Genomic DNA, 15,199 nt, shown 5'->3' on the forward strand with positions numbered 1-15,199 from the left:
TTCCAAGAGAGCAACTCTCCATTTTGCTAGCTTCAGCACTCAATAGCTCCATGATTAAAGCCAGTCTATTCTATTGATTGAAAAGGAAGGGGAGAAAACCCCAGAACCTTTCTACTCTTCAGTGTCTGCTTTTCCGTCCGTAAAAGTGGTGGAAAAGCCTCCCTTGACCATGTCCAGGCAATTTGAGTGGAACGAGCCTCTCCTGTTGCACTGGGTGACTGCGGCCATGCTCTGTTACCTCATCTCATCAGCTGGGAAAGTATTTGTGCTTGTAGCTCCAGAGAAGGCGGCCACGAGTTAAATTGAGTTACCTGTTCAGAGATGGTTTCATTTTCCATGGATGGCCTGGGAGATCCTTGATGGAACTGCTAACTGCTCATCACACCCCATGTCCCTGGGTGTCTGTCTGAGCAGGGAGGGAGAGCAGCAACACAGCAAGAGCGACGTGGCTCAGGTGTTGGAGACAGCTGGCTGCAGGATCCATCACACTATTTCAACTGTGAAGTGCAGTCAGACAAACCTGTGTTGCGCTGCATTAGACCCTGCTGTTTTTCATCTCTCCTCTTTTTCTGTTTCTCCACTCGCATCCCTTTTTAACTCATGTACGGATCATAAACCAACACAAAGCTTGTCTTCATGGGCTGATTCCCACAACTTCCCTCATTCCTTTAGAGAACAGCACAGTCAAGGTAAATTAAATTGTGTGCCTTCATGGCCATGCACGAGGACACGCACGCATACAATCAAGGATTTAAGGTGATAAATGGGCAAAAGATCCTCTGAGTAATGACATTATGATTAATTTTCTGGCTGTGATTTATGTCAAATCTCTATTTTGTGTACATTAATGCTTATTGATTGGAGCATAATGGATTTCTAAGATATGTCAATCCAGTATAAGTGATTTGGAAAGGGGGGGGAGGCTCCGCTTCATGCCCCGTCTGTCTCTGTTGATAACCACAGGGGCTGGAGATGAAAGTCAGAGAGGAGAGGCGTTAAAAAAAAAGTGATTGGGGAGATAAGAATTGAGAGGATAAACGAAAGTAGAATAGTACAGGATGAAGAGGAGAGCAGGCAGGAAGCAAAAAAAAAAAAAAGGGAGCAAGGAGAAGGTTTATTTGAGAGGGGAAAAGAAGAAGAGAAAGGAGATGAGACGACAATAGATAGAAGAGCAGACAGGCTGCCACCCCACAGTCACGTCATACAATTTACTACGTTCTGGCCCATAATGTTTTATAGCACAATCACTGATAGCACAGTAGTCAGTAGTGATCTCATTTCACAACCCATATCCTTCAGTAATGTGAACACAAAGGGAGAAGCAGGGCCATTAGCAGCGTCCAGTACTCATCCACTGCTACTCGTACGTAATTGTCTTCCATGGGCGGAAGCAAAAAAAAAAAAAGAGTAAACAGCAAGCAATCATATTAACTCCTGTGAGTCCAAATTGAAATCCGTTAACAATCAGCGTAGATGACAGAGGCTGAGGTGACATGGGGCTTTTCATACCCTGAGTCCTCACTTCTGCATGCTGCTCTCTGTGTATTGACACGTTTGAAGACGTGAGTTTGCATTATAATCATGAGTTGTGTCTGATAACTGCGCTCATAGCCAGTAAAAAATGCGTCAGTTAAACATACAGGCATGTGAGCATCTGGCAGAGAATGGACTTTACTCAAGGGATTTCTTTTGCAGATTAAAATCAGTTCTGGTTTCAGTTAATCAAGAGGATTTGAAATGGAAAAAAATTACAGCCCTTTTATCATGGAAGAAATCTAAGAAACACTAAATGGTGATAGGACAAGGAATAGTTTGACACTGTGGGAAACACTTTAATTCACCTTCTTGCTGAGAGATAGATGAGAAGATCAATATCACTCAGATTTGTGTTAAATGAGAAGGGATTAGTGAGTAGATGGTTAACTTAGCTTAGCATTAATACAAGACGCAGGGTGTATAACTAGACTGGCTCTATGTATGGAAAAAAAAATGCTCTTAAACTGTCCTTTAGCTCATTTTTAGTCATTTAATCAAACATGGAAACCTCAAAAGTAATAATTTTCTCGTTAGAGGATTAAAAAAAGGCACAAATTAGATTAGGGTGAGAAAAATATCGACACAGTATTTAAGTTTGTGCATGTCTGTTGACTAAATAATTAAACGTCATCATCCTCAGAATTACTAGTCGTTTAAACCGATAATGTTTCTATTATTGTGGACTCCAAATCACAGTCAAAGCCACCAACTACTAGCTGTGGCAGTAGCTGCAGTTAATGGCTACTACCTCACTGCACCATAGAACTTTCTGTAGTCCCTGACCTCCGTTGTCTCGTAGGTTCCTCTGAGCTGCCGTAGACGTCCTCCTGCTGTGGATGTTCCACTTCCTGCCTAAGTCTCTAAAGACTCTTCAGCTAGTCCAAAACGCTGCAGCACGAGTACTGACTAGAAATAGGAAGAGAGAGCACATCTCTCCAGTGTTAGCTTATCTACACTGGCTCCCCATGAAATCTAGCCTAGAATTTAAAGTCGTTCTTCTGACCTACAAAGCTTTAAATAATCAGGCACCTTCGTATCTTAAATAGCTCATAGTGCCCTATTACCCATCTAAAACACTACGCTCCCAATAAGCAGGCCTGCTCATCGTACCTAAAGACTCTAAAAGTAGCGTTGGAGGTAGAACCTTCAGTTATCAGGCCCCTCACCTTTGGAATCATCTACCAGTCAGGATCCTGGAGGCAGACACCCTCTCTACTTTTAAGAGTAGGCTTCAAACTTTCGTTTTTGATAAAGCTTATAGTTAGAGCTGGTTCAGGCTTGGACCAGCTCTTAGTTATGCTGCTATAGGCTTAGACTGCCAGGGGAACTGGTGCACTGACACACTGGGATCTTATCTCACCCCCTCCACCCAACCCCCCCATCACTTATTTTAACTCTACCTATCCCATTAAAGTTACTAACCATAGACCTTTCTGGAGTCCCTGAGCTCCCTTGTCTCGTAGGTTCCTCTGAGCTGCCGTAGGCATCCTCCTGCTGTGGACGTTCCAGACTCCAGCTGATACGGACGTGCTGGACTCCAGCGGCAACAGCTTCTACTACTCGTCTCATCACTATCACCACTCCCTCTATCTCTTATTCACCTCTATCCCTCTTTCCAGACCCAACTCAGTCGAGGCAGATGGCTGTCTAACATGAGTCTGGTTCTGCTCGAGGTTTCTGCCTGTTAAAGGAAGTTTTTCCTTGCCGCTGTTACTAGTTAAATACTGCAAGGTGCAATGCTCATGGTGGATTAAGGTGGGGTAAGACTGAGTCTTACTCTGTGTTGCTGTTGGGTCTCTGTTCATATTTGACATAGAGTGGTCGGTCTAGACCTCCTATGTTTGTAAAAGCGTCTTGAGATAACGTTTGTTGTGATTTGGCGCTATACAAATAAGGATTGATTGATGATATTACCATTATTGTGGGCATTGTATTGGTTGTCGTATCATATTGTGAGTTGCCCTCAGATTCACAGTCTTTATTCAGCAATGGTAGCTGGTGGGTTGGTTACCTTTGGAATATAGCCTGTCTATTCAATCTCCAATTGAAAATATATCATGCATATGGTGGCTTAAATGTGAAATTGGCAGAATAAAAGTTATTTTTAAGTCATTTGGGATTTGCCAGAAAGCACTTGCAAGTTGTTTTTTAGGACTATTTCTGGGGCTTTTCATGCCTTTACAGATAGAATAAGGTAGTGGATAGAGAGGGAAACTGGGAAGAGAAAGTGGGGAATGATATGAATCAAAGGGCTCTCAGTTGGATTCAAACCTGCCTGCTCTTAGGACAATAGCCTCTCCATGCAGGGCATGCAATTTCACTACTGAATCTAAAACTGAAAGCAGATAAAGTGTCATTTCTACAGGGTGTTTTTCTATGTAAAATGTCCTAATCAGTCAAAATCTTACAGAGATATCTTACAACTTGTCTGTTCATTTTATTACTTAAGTTAAACGAAAAATATTCTACAAGCTGATCAGATTTATTTAAGTACAATTCTAAAAATGTTGACCTTTCCTTTAGATGTGTGGACTGAGAACAGCCTTGAGTTCTAACATGTATGTTTGAGCATTATGTGCCACTGTATTTAATGTCCATTTAATTTATCTGTTCAAGTCTTTCTGTCAAAATATGTCTTTTCAATTTATCCTTGTTTCTTTATTTTACACACAGTGGAAGAGAAAAAGAGGGCGTGCATTCACCATTCCAGTAGAGCAACCACTAGATGGTGTGCTTGTCTCTTCACTCTCACACTACAACACATCCACCAGATGGATTGAGAGCAGAAAAGCTCCCACAGGAAAAAGATGAAGTCAGATTGTTTTGGAGCTTGCTGTGTGTGCGACTCCCATTATGTAACATTCAAAAACATCATCACACCAGGTTTCTGGGGTTTTAGATTAAGACGTTCTCAAACAATGCACTGCAATCACTGCGAACACACAGCGTATGGAGCTGCTGTCCAGCTCCTCATGACAAGCAAACAGTCTGAAACTCCTTTTCAACAGAGAGCTCATCTCCACTGCAAATTCACCCAGGGAGGCACAGGAAATAAAACCCAATCCTCCGAATCTTTATGCGGGCACTGGCTCATTCATATTTGAGAGTCTGCATGTCAGCCGTGCTCACAAAGAGCTGTTGAGAGGCTGAATAAATACTGAACAAGGGTGTGTGTATGTTCAGGTTCAAGGGTTCATAATTGGCAGGCAGAGGCTGTGGAAACACTTGGTGCTGCAGGGTCTACAGTCGCTTTTAGAATTGTTGGATGTTTCAGTGCATGCGTTTGGCAGTCAAGCTTGCTCTTGTGTCTCCCATCACATATTTATGCAATGATTAACATAGAGCTTGACATCGTTTGTTTTGTTTTATCTTTCTTTTCAGAGTACAGCATGTTATTTAAAGAACGAATAAAGCAGCAGGTTGGTATTAAGCCAATCTGCGTACTGTCACCACAATTTCAAGACTTCCTGTGGAGCCTTGCATTAATTTAAAGCATAAAAGGAGAATGAAAGCAAAGGAAGTCTTAAAAGCATGTCTGCATTTTTAGCATTCCAGTGCTTTAATGCGCAAAGAAAATACTTTTCCTACATCTGAGAAAGTAAAGCTTTATGTTATTGACTCTCGGTGAGCTTCACTGCTTCTCAAGGGCAAGATAAGAGCAGACATTTCCCTGCGCTGTTGTGTGCTTCGTCTTCTTTTTTTTTTCTTCTTCTCTTCTGCAGCAGATGGTGGAGAGAAAATCACTTTCTGCTGGGGGCAGGATGCAGCAGGGTCAGGGTTTAAGCTTTGAGGTCCACTCTGAACCTGGCTGATTTGACAGTGCTATTTTGCATACGCTGAGTCCAATCACATATATGCGGGAGAGGAAGGCGGGATTTGCAAAGCAGCTTGATAGAAAGATACTGATCAGATTAGGGATTGTGCGGAGCGGCAGGATGGAGTAGCGCACAGTCTGGACTGACTACAGATACATCCAGGAACGTTCTGGAACATTGAGAGATTAAGATAAAGATTTTCAATCTACAGTGAGAGTGAAAAATAAGGATGAAGGTATTACTATTGGTATTTCAAAGGAGCTAATTCTGTTCAAATTACAGGTTATCAAGAAAGATGAGAGGCAATCAACAGGAAAAACACAAATAACTGGTTTACAAAGTAAGTCAATAAGTCTCCATAGAAACCCCACTTCCTCTCCATCCTGTTTACCTGTTCAAGCTTTGATTGAACAGATCTTCGAGGACAGTGACTAATGATTGCGCTGGAAAACATGGATCCTCTACATAGTGATCAATACTGAAAATAATGAAAGTGCAGAAATGTTCAAGTTGAGTCGACAGAGGTCAAACGAGGGCTGTTAGAGGAGAAAAAAGAACATGTTCCCTGCACAATTACACTGTAGCTAAAAACAAACGCAGCCACTGACATCACACTGGCGCACAGATAGACGTTTATTTAAACGCCTCATATGCTTGTTTTCTTCCGAGCTCACCAAACCATGAATCATTACCAGCTTATGCAGATGAACACGCTGGTTTATAGGTCTTATGTGATCCGTATACAATTACAGACTTATGAAAATGCTACATACATGATTGGAGCAGCCACTTGAACAAACAGGAGTGTTACGTAATACCTTACAACAATCGATGCTGCATGAATATTTAAAAGCCGTTTGGACAAAGGTTCTCTGCACAGTAGGATAAAGTTCATTGCAGGAAAACAGAGGAATCACTCGGAGGCCATTTGAGCCCTGATATGAGCCCACGTAAACACAACACCTACAAAGACGGCCTGCTTGAAATCCTTTTTCCAACATATCTCAGATGTACGTGTGTGGGCGTATATATTTCTTACATGTTCCAGCCAAGCTGATGCCTAGCCTTGGGACAATCTTGTGTGTGATGCCACAATGCCAAAGATGGATATGGCTTTTTTTAATTTCAGCACAAATACATCCCAAATGTGTTTTCCTATACCCTTCTTTCTGTCCTTAAACACTAAAAGGGAATATGCATTAACTGATCACGAACCTCAAACCTCACATTCCCCTGCTCTTCAAGGACTATGCTTCAGCTCACCTTTTGAGACGTAGACCCCATCCAGCCAGCATGAATCCACGCGGGAATCAGCCTCTGCAAAGGAAGTGAGTGAGTGAGTGAGCTAGTGAGTGAGTGGGAGTCAGTCAAAGCCCCAAGCACTTATAAAAAGGGGAGGGGGGGTGACGGGAGGGGGTAGCAGTGAGGAGGTGGCTGCTGGGAGGCAAAGCTAATTCACTGTGACAGAAATCAGAGCTGTCAGGACCACCATGACCAAGCAGCATGGACAGCATATATCCAGTCAAACCCACAGCCGAGGGGAAGGGAAGGAAGGATGTCAGGGGCTCGGAAAGAAAGGAGGGGATGCGCTGATTAAGGCACTTAGAGAGGAAGGCTGTGTGTGTGTCTGTGTGTGTGTCTGTGTGTGTGTCTGTGTGTGTGTCTGTGTGTGCAGGGCAGGAACTAGGGAACATCCATCCAATTTAAAAGAGAAACGACAAGGTAAGGATGCAACACAGGTAAGAAGAGGCACACACACTCACTTTATAGTGAAATGCTCTAAAGGATGGAGGGGATGAAATGAATTTGTAAAATAAATTCAAGAACTCGCTTCAGCAGGTGTTTTAAGAACGATAAGTACAGCCACAAAAAATAATTATAAAGCTGGGAAAGTAAAGTTCCAGTCATCTGAGAATAATGGGGAAAGGTTGCCTGATAACACATGTAATATTCAGGAGAAAAGCTCCTCTGGTTCTACTAATCTGTGGGTGAAAACATTAAATGTTTAATGGAACAGGATATCAATCGAACACTGAGAAAACTGATACCGTGTAGAGGCAGGAAGTACGACAGAGAGCGGGAAGGGGCAGCCACAAGCATCATTACTTAATGATGAGAACGAGAGACACAAGCCTGGTCTCTAAATGACACAGAGGAGGAGGAGGGGATTGTGGGAGATTAAGTAAGCTCTGTGCTGTTTGTTATACACCGCAAAAGCACTGCAGGATGTTTGTTGAGCGGCACATTCATTTGGGGCGAGGAGAAAGCCGGTAGGGGACCTTAAACTTGGCTGGAAAGAAGAGGCTAAAGCATTGTTTCTGTAGCGCCTGGGGAGGCGGATCTGAGGAGGAGATAAGGATTAGACAGCAATGTTGTGGGTTCTCACTGATGGGGGTACAACTTCGAGGAGGGGAAAAAAAAGCCAAGGAAAGTTGGAGTCTCATGTTGTAGCTAAGCACTTTGGATAAGTGTTTTTTTTTTCCTCTCTCTTTTCGGAGGGGAGAATGGGATTAACTAAGTGAGCCAAATTGTTCAGTTGTCTGGAAGTGGTGTGAACTTTTCCCCTTTTTGCCTTCAAAGTCACACAGACTTACACGTCAGCAGAGGGGAAACTGATCTCTGATGATGCTTAGCTACAAATCATCTGACAGAGAGAAGTAAGAAGAGACGCTTTTTTCAGGTAAAGTATCTCCCTTTGTGTGTACGACATTTAAAAAAAATCATGTTTTGTTTAAAGATTCCAATTTAATGGATAATGATTGGGAACCTAAATCGTAAATGGTGCAAACAACTGCTGCCAAATTATTGTGATAATTAAAGCTGGGGTTGGTAGTCAGATTTAGATACACTTTTTGTTATACTGGTTAAAATGATCTTTCTGTCCCGATGGCAATCAATACATAATGTGTTCTTTAAAAAAGAGTGAAAAAAGCTGCTATCTACAGCTGGAGTAAACCTGGGACAACACCAACCAATCCCTGCCATCAGGAGCCAAATTATGAAACCAATCAAATCTCGTCCTGCATGTTTGTTTGTGTTTTTAACTTTCACTATGATAATGTTTTGGTGTTTTCTTACTGCTGAGTGAGACATGAGTTGACGTTGTGCAAAACATAAACAATGTGCTGAGGACCGGTTTTGAATCAGTCACGATCATATGGTTGCGAATCAGGGGCGTCGTTTTGGAGGAGCTCCGAGGGGAGGGGGGGGGGGTAGGCGGAGTCCTGAGGAAATGCTACATTAAAATTCATGCTAGTTTACCGTGACTACCAACCCTAACTTTAAAGTATTACTTGAAGCATTTTTAGTGAGGCATAAATGCATTAAATATCATGAAGTTCTACACAAAAACTGGCTTCAGAGGGAATCTGTAGGCATGTTTTTTTCTATGCATGCAAATTCAATCAATTAATTCAGATTAAATTGAAACAATAATGGAATATATAATTACATATAGTCCTATAAGGATTACTCCATGAGAAGCATTATTTCTCTACACAGACGATACATATCCACATAGTCTGAGGTCATGCAATAGATGAAAAGATTTTCTGGGTCAAAAGGGATTTGTCGCTTCTACGTTGGAACCATTTTTCATCTCCTGCCGTGGATACTGAGAGTTCCCATACGGCATTAACCTTGAAGTCATATTATACGTCTGTTGAGCAGCTCAAAGCAGCAGGTGGGTGGAAAAAGAATAGGTTTTTAATATATCACGCTGTTTCTCATTTGATTCTTATCTGACCAGGGAGCACCGGAGGGATTAGAAACCTTGAAGAATCCGACTTCTAGAAACATGACCTCTGGACCGTATCCAGGCCTGTTCCTGTTGCTGCTCCGTTTCCTCCCCTCTGATGAGGCATGTCCATCTATTTGCCTCTGTTTGTCTGACACAGTGAGCTGTAGCTCCACAGGTCTGTCCAAGTTACCCCAGCCCCTGCCTTCCTTCTCTGCCACTCTTGACATCAGTCACAACTATCTGTCCTGGCTGGGTCCAGGCAGCTTCAAATTGATGCCCAGACTGGAAAACCTCCACATGGCTCACAACCAGCTCACCTCCCTGGGGATCGGGGTGTTTAACAACGCCTCCAGCCTTAGGCACCTTGACCTGTCCTCGAACAAGCTGCAGGTAGTGGAGCAGCACTATTTCCAGGGGCTGTGGAGGCTGGAGGAGCTCCTTTTATACAATAATAAGATCGCACTGGTGGAGCCCGGTATACTCATCGGCCTGAGCAGCTTAAAAAAGGCTTACTTCAGCCTCAACCAGATCACACACTTCCCCTTCTTCTCTATCCAAGACCACAGTCACCCTTTCCTCACCATGCTGGACCTCTCATCCAACCGGATGTCTCGCCTGCAATGGGAGGATGTGAAAGCTTTGCCCAGGCTGGTGCAGCGAGGTTTGTACCTCCACAACAACTCTCTGATCTGCGACTGCTCCATGTACAGCGTGTTCTGGCATTGGGATCTGAGAGGCTACGACACCCTGAAGGACTTTACAGATGAGCACACTTGCACCATCTTCGGGGATCATCGGGCGTCCATCCGGTTTCTCCGACACCCCCGCTTCTTCAACAACTGCTCTGTGGAAAAAGCCGTCTCGCAGCCAGTGACCGTGCTCCTCTCCAACGTCTTGGTTTCTGAGGGAGGAAGAGTGCGTCTAGACTGCCAAACGTCCCTGAGCAGCACAGAGCTCTCATTTACATGGCTCTCCCCCAGCAAGGGGTACATCACCGAGGACAGCATTAATGACACGCTAATTAGCCTTTTTCCTAATGGCACCTTGGAGATTCAAGCAGCCAAGGTCAATGACTCAGGCATGTACGTGTGCATAGCTGTGGATATTAAACAGTCGCTGAACGCAAGCCGGGAGGTGAATGTGACGGTGCTGCTGCCTCCAGCCGAATCCTTCAACACCGGCTACACAACACTGCTGGGCTGCGTGGTGACTATGGTCTTCATCCTTATCTACCTCTACCTGACCCCGTGTCGCTGCAGCTGCTGCAAACAGCCCAAGCCTCCAGTTATCCCCAATGCGTCCTTCGACTCCAGCGCCCTGCCTTCTGTATTCTGCCCGTCAGCGAGAGATCAGGCCAAAATCCAAGCTAACAAGCACGTAGCGTTTATGGAGCCGATGTTAAGTGGGGATGGAACAGAGTGGACACTTGAAAGCTGATGTAGAAGAAGTTTTTCTTTACTTTGTTGCATCAGAAACAGATGACCTCTAGAGAAAGCAAAAAAAAAAAAAAACCTTACTCAGGAATCAGCGTTAAATGCATCAGAGGAGTTTGAAAGCTGAAATAAAACAAGAACATGATGTCTCTCTCCTGTCTGCCAGCTGAAGTTTAGAGAGAAAAAGTGATATCTCCTCCTCTGTCATCTGACCCAGTGTAGTCGAAATGAAAGTTTCAACTTTGGTTTATCGTCCTCTGTGTTCTGACTTTGCTAAATCAAAGTAGAGCCATTATTAGACCTTAAAATCAGCTAATAACTTCTCTGTGTGCTCAGGTACAAAAATGGAAGAGGGAATATTTCTCACGGGATAAGGGAATGAAAGAAAGTGTTTTCGGGAGGCAAGAAAGCTTTGGAAAAACACTAAGTTTACAGCTATGAACTGTAACGGCCGAATTCCACCGGGTCTGTGCCCGGTCTGTCACAGCACCCGATTTGATAGGTTTCTATTCTAGTCAATGTGTTAACTCCCACTGGATCCTCTCCGTTGCGTTTCGGCTGCATCTCTGATCCGGCAGGTCAGAGCCCTCCGGATCAGATACGCAAGACTTCTATTTCTGCCGGACCACGACGCATCGATTTGCGAGAGAAGATGGAGCGGGACAGGAAGTCAGGCACCAAAACAAAATGAAAACATACAGTTAATTTTCAGAATAAAACACTCAGTGTTATCACCAGATCGTATTTCACTTAACTACAACAACAAACCGTCAATATGAGCGGAGTCAGACCTGGAGTCAACAGGTCAGAGGTTTTCGGAGGACCATAAAGACAACATGGATTAATGCAGTACTTACCACGGGAAAACCTCAGTCACATGACTCCATGTTGGTCCTGCTCCATGCTTTGTCCTGAAAACACAACGTGGAAAATCCTGAGTTAGTCCCTCCACGTTTAGTTTGATAGAGACGCTAGCACCACATTAAGATATCTATACAGGCTCTTATATTATCAAGCACCAAAAAGTCACTCCAACTACTTTAAACTTCTGTACCTCTTTCCAATTAAAAGTTTCTTTAGACCAAAGCATGCTCTGCTGATATACTCTTGCCTCTGAAGGGAATTTACTCAAATCCATTTCTATCACATGAAAATAGAGGAATTAAGATGCAGCAAGAAAAGCAGCAAGTGTTTTTGTCCAGGAGCCGTAGCTTTAAACAATCATTTAAAATTCTTATCAAGCAGAACACAGAGGTGTATCCAGCAGTAATCCATCATTCATATACATATCTGACAATAAACCTGTTGCATTCATCTAACAGCGGAAATACAGCGACTCGCCATCTGCGCGCCTCTTATCTGGCAAATAGCAAAGAACAGAAATCAGGAGTGTCAACAAAACCCAAAACAAATGGCAATTGCAGCGCTCTTCAAAGACAGCATCTCTTTGATCAAACACAGCGGAGCACTTTGAACAATGTGGAACAAACAAAAGCACAAAATTTGAACTGAAGCAACAAGTATTTCAAGCAGCTCCGACGCAAACCCCCGAGCGTTACTTTGTATGGCCTTGTTTTTTTTTTAATTGAGTGTAACGTGCTCCGAATAACAGGAAACAGCAGGGATGAAAGTCAATGTTGAAGAAGGACATGCACAGGATAGAAGGGAGTGGGATGAGAACATTAAGTCGATGACATGAAAGACCAAAGAGATCATACGGGTGGTCGGGGATGGAGGGATTTTTAAAACCTGATGAGACAAACAGTACCCTCAAAAGAAATAAATCAATTTCTTAAGTCCATGAATCCATAATGTTTTGAGTTGCTGTTTAAGCTCAATGCAAACATTGAGTGGGACTAAAGATTGCATTGAGATTGCATTGGATTAGATGTAATCCTTTATAAAATGTCAAAGAGAAGCTGTAGCAGCCAATCCTATAAAGAAGAGCATGTCCTTTAAGGAGTACTCTTTGATTTTTTCTAAACGCTTAATTAAAATTTGCCTTCTTTCAAGCCTGAGGAGACTAAAATAGTCAAGCGACTGCAATGTATGTTCATGAACTAAAAAGGTGGAAATCTGAAATCAAATGCGCAGCCGTGCATGTAACAGGGACAGACTAGCTCTTTGAATTTCATCACCATTAAACTCTCAGGGATTAGGCAAAAATCTGTGGACTGAGAGAGCACTGCATCGTGCTGCAGAGCTGGGTTTAATCACGCTACTACTGCCTTGTTATATTAAGCAAAGTTTTTAATGTTTTCACAACGCTGAGCCACATTCAAATTCCTGGACAAAGATTATATAACATCCATGTGATGTAACATCTTGTATTAGAGTCAGTCAGGATCTGTTGTTTTTCAGAGTCAGTGTACTACAGACGTTACACGCTGTGATAGGTTGGGGTTAGGTTTTAGGAGATTAAGACAAGGATAAAAACCAGGTGCTTCCTCAATTTCACTGTTTTTAAATCCCTCTAATCTGGTACCCACTCTCTGACACAACATCCAGCTAGGTTGGGATTTATTGTTTCTGATATGATTAGCAGACGAGTTGAAACACTGAGGATACGATGTGAGCATTTCATTAAGGGCTTTCTGTTTCACAGAGGGTCCGCAGGTGACTCTGTTATGTAAGCACTCCGCTGATTTAGGGAATCAACCTCGGTGTAGGCAGCGTGTCAGAGTGAGAGTGAGGGAAGCTTGTGTCCTGATGCCATTTGGTATCCAGCATTTTATTTTAACCTTATGACACCAAGTACTTTACTGATAATGCGAGGGCTCTGCAGTGCATTTTGGGAGAAAAAAAGAGGGTATAAATAGAACACCATAAATGTACTCTTTATCAGATTGCTATGCATGACTGCTCTTTTGAAACTGATAAAGAATATGCTGCAATATAGGAGCATTATAATATTCTAGCATTAATCAGCGTATAATCAGCAGTGATGGACAAAGTACACAGATTCATTACTTAAGTCAAAGTATATATCCTCCATGTCAAATATTACTCCAATACAAGTGAAAGTGTCTCTGTCAGATTATTACTTGAGTTAAAGTCCTGAAGTACTTCCTTTTAAAAATACTTCAGTATTCAAAGTACATTTTAAAATATCTCAAAACATTGTATTTTCACAAAGCATGAGTGCAGGCCAGATTACATAAGAGTACATTCGGTAACATTATGTTTATTTAGAAACCATTACTTGAAATCTCTAAAAACTATACCATGGAATAAAAACAGTAACTAAGTTACTCCAAGCACAGACAACTTAGTTTGAAATGTTCATCTGGAATGAAACAAATATTACATAGCTCAGCACGCTTTCTCAGGTTGGACAGTGAATTTTTGTATGTTTATGCAGAGCGGGAAACAGAGAGAACATTTGAAACGATACATATCATTCTTCATTTCAAAAACCTCTAACACGAGCTGAAGATAAGGCCATGGGTGCTCAGGTGTAGAATTAGAGCCATCATTAGCACCTCTAAATGAACTGCCTGATCTGAGTGAAATTTGCTCTGTTTTTGCTACACATTCAACCGTGGAGACGCACGATATACAGGGATGGCTGAACCACTGAGACAAACAGAACTACACAAACACATTTTACTGTCTTAGGGATCAGATTTCAGAAAAGAGAAGGAAATTCATGAGCTGACTTCAAAGCAAAATCAGTGAGTAACTAGAGCACTAATGGAAATGTAGTGGAGTCAAATGTACAATAATTGTCTTCTGAATGTAGTGGAGTAAAAGTAATATGTTCCCCAAAAAATAATACTCAAGTAAAGTACAGATACTCAAAAAATGTACTGAAGTACAGTACTCAAGTAAATTTACTTTGTTACTGTCTACCACTGATAATCAGACTTAAAATAATAACAAAATCTCATTGCTGCTCGAAGGTTGCATTCAGTTTGGCTCAGTCTCTCAGCAAATTACCCTTAACTGCTCTAACAAGTTACCTAGATGTAAAGGAAGCACTCCTTGATGCTGTAAAAGATGCCCTTTTCCAAAGCACAACACTCATCAAGCTGCAATTAAAGCATGCACATGCCTTTCCAGATTAATTGTTTCCTCTGGTTCCCCCGGTCTCAGAGGGATTCGAAATCATCTTATTCAAGAATCTAATTACCCTGAAACGAGGAGTTTTCCTCTGAATAGCACAAGTTGAATTGGCTTCCACCAGTGGAGGCCTGCCTCGACTGTCAACAGGGGCTATTACTGAACTGTCACAACAGTCATCAGGCAGGAGTGGAGGCATCCAGCTGTGGGAGATACATACGCATCTTTCAGACGCCCACATACACATACTGAGTGGAGGCCCAGTGTCACGAAACCCACTAAAGCTCTTATTTTATTCTAATTGGACATATTACTAAGAAGTGTGTTCTCAACACACACACAGTATTCGTTACAGAACAATTCACACACTGGATATATGTCACTGCAGTTCTTTTTTTAAGGAGGTAGGCTGGTTTGCTTCCCAAAAGCAAAAATAAATGTGGGCCGCTGCACACCAGACAACAGGCTGTTCATCATACCTCTGCACTGGATATGTTCCATGTTTCCTAGCAGCTGGATGCCCAACAGGATCCCGGTCCTGGTCCGATCACTGTGAAGTGTGTAGCACATGACAATGACATCAATCAAACGTGTAGATCTATAACATCTCAGTG

At 42.6% G+C, this 15,199-nt stretch overlaps 2 protein-coding genes across 2 annotated transcripts in view; one reads left to right on the forward strand and one right to left on the reverse strand.

Moving 5' to 3' along the window:
- LOC117821433 (metabotropic glutamate receptor 7-like) overlaps positions 1-15,199 on the reverse strand; it is a 139,987-nt gene that overhangs the window by 122,143 nt on the left and 2,645 nt on the right. Inside the window, 3 exon segments of the mRNA XM_034695691.1 lie at positions 6,615-6,668; positions 11,381-11,434; positions 15,065-15,135. Of these exon segments, the coding sequence (XP_034551582.1) occupies positions 6,615-6,635 (21 nt within the window). The 5' untranslated portion in view covers positions 6,636-6,668; positions 11,381-11,434; positions 15,065-15,135.
- On the forward strand, positions 7,935-10,527 carry LOC117820899 (amphoterin-induced protein 3-like). Its single transcript, XM_034694831.1, has 2 exons — positions 7,935-8,031; positions 9,100-10,527. Exon 2 carries the CDS (start codon positions 9,148-9,150, stop codon positions 10,525-10,527), a length of 1,380 nt encoding a protein of 459 aa, XP_034550722.1. The 5' UTR covers positions 7,935-8,031; positions 9,100-9,147.

Source organism: Notolabrus celidotus, chromosome 11 (genome assembly GCF_009762535.1).
Source record: "Notolabrus celidotus isolate fNotCel1 chromosome 11, fNotCel1.pri, whole genome shotgun sequence".
NCBI classification, from domain to species: Eukaryota; Metazoa; Chordata; class Actinopteri; order Labriformes; family Labridae; genus Notolabrus; species Notolabrus celidotus.

What these genes read in the sequence shown, in the direction of transcription:
- LOC117820899 (XM_034694831.1), top strand. Translation starts at nt 9,148, where the DNA reads ATGACCTCTGGACCGTATCCAGGCCTGTTCCTGTTGCTGCTCCGTTTC.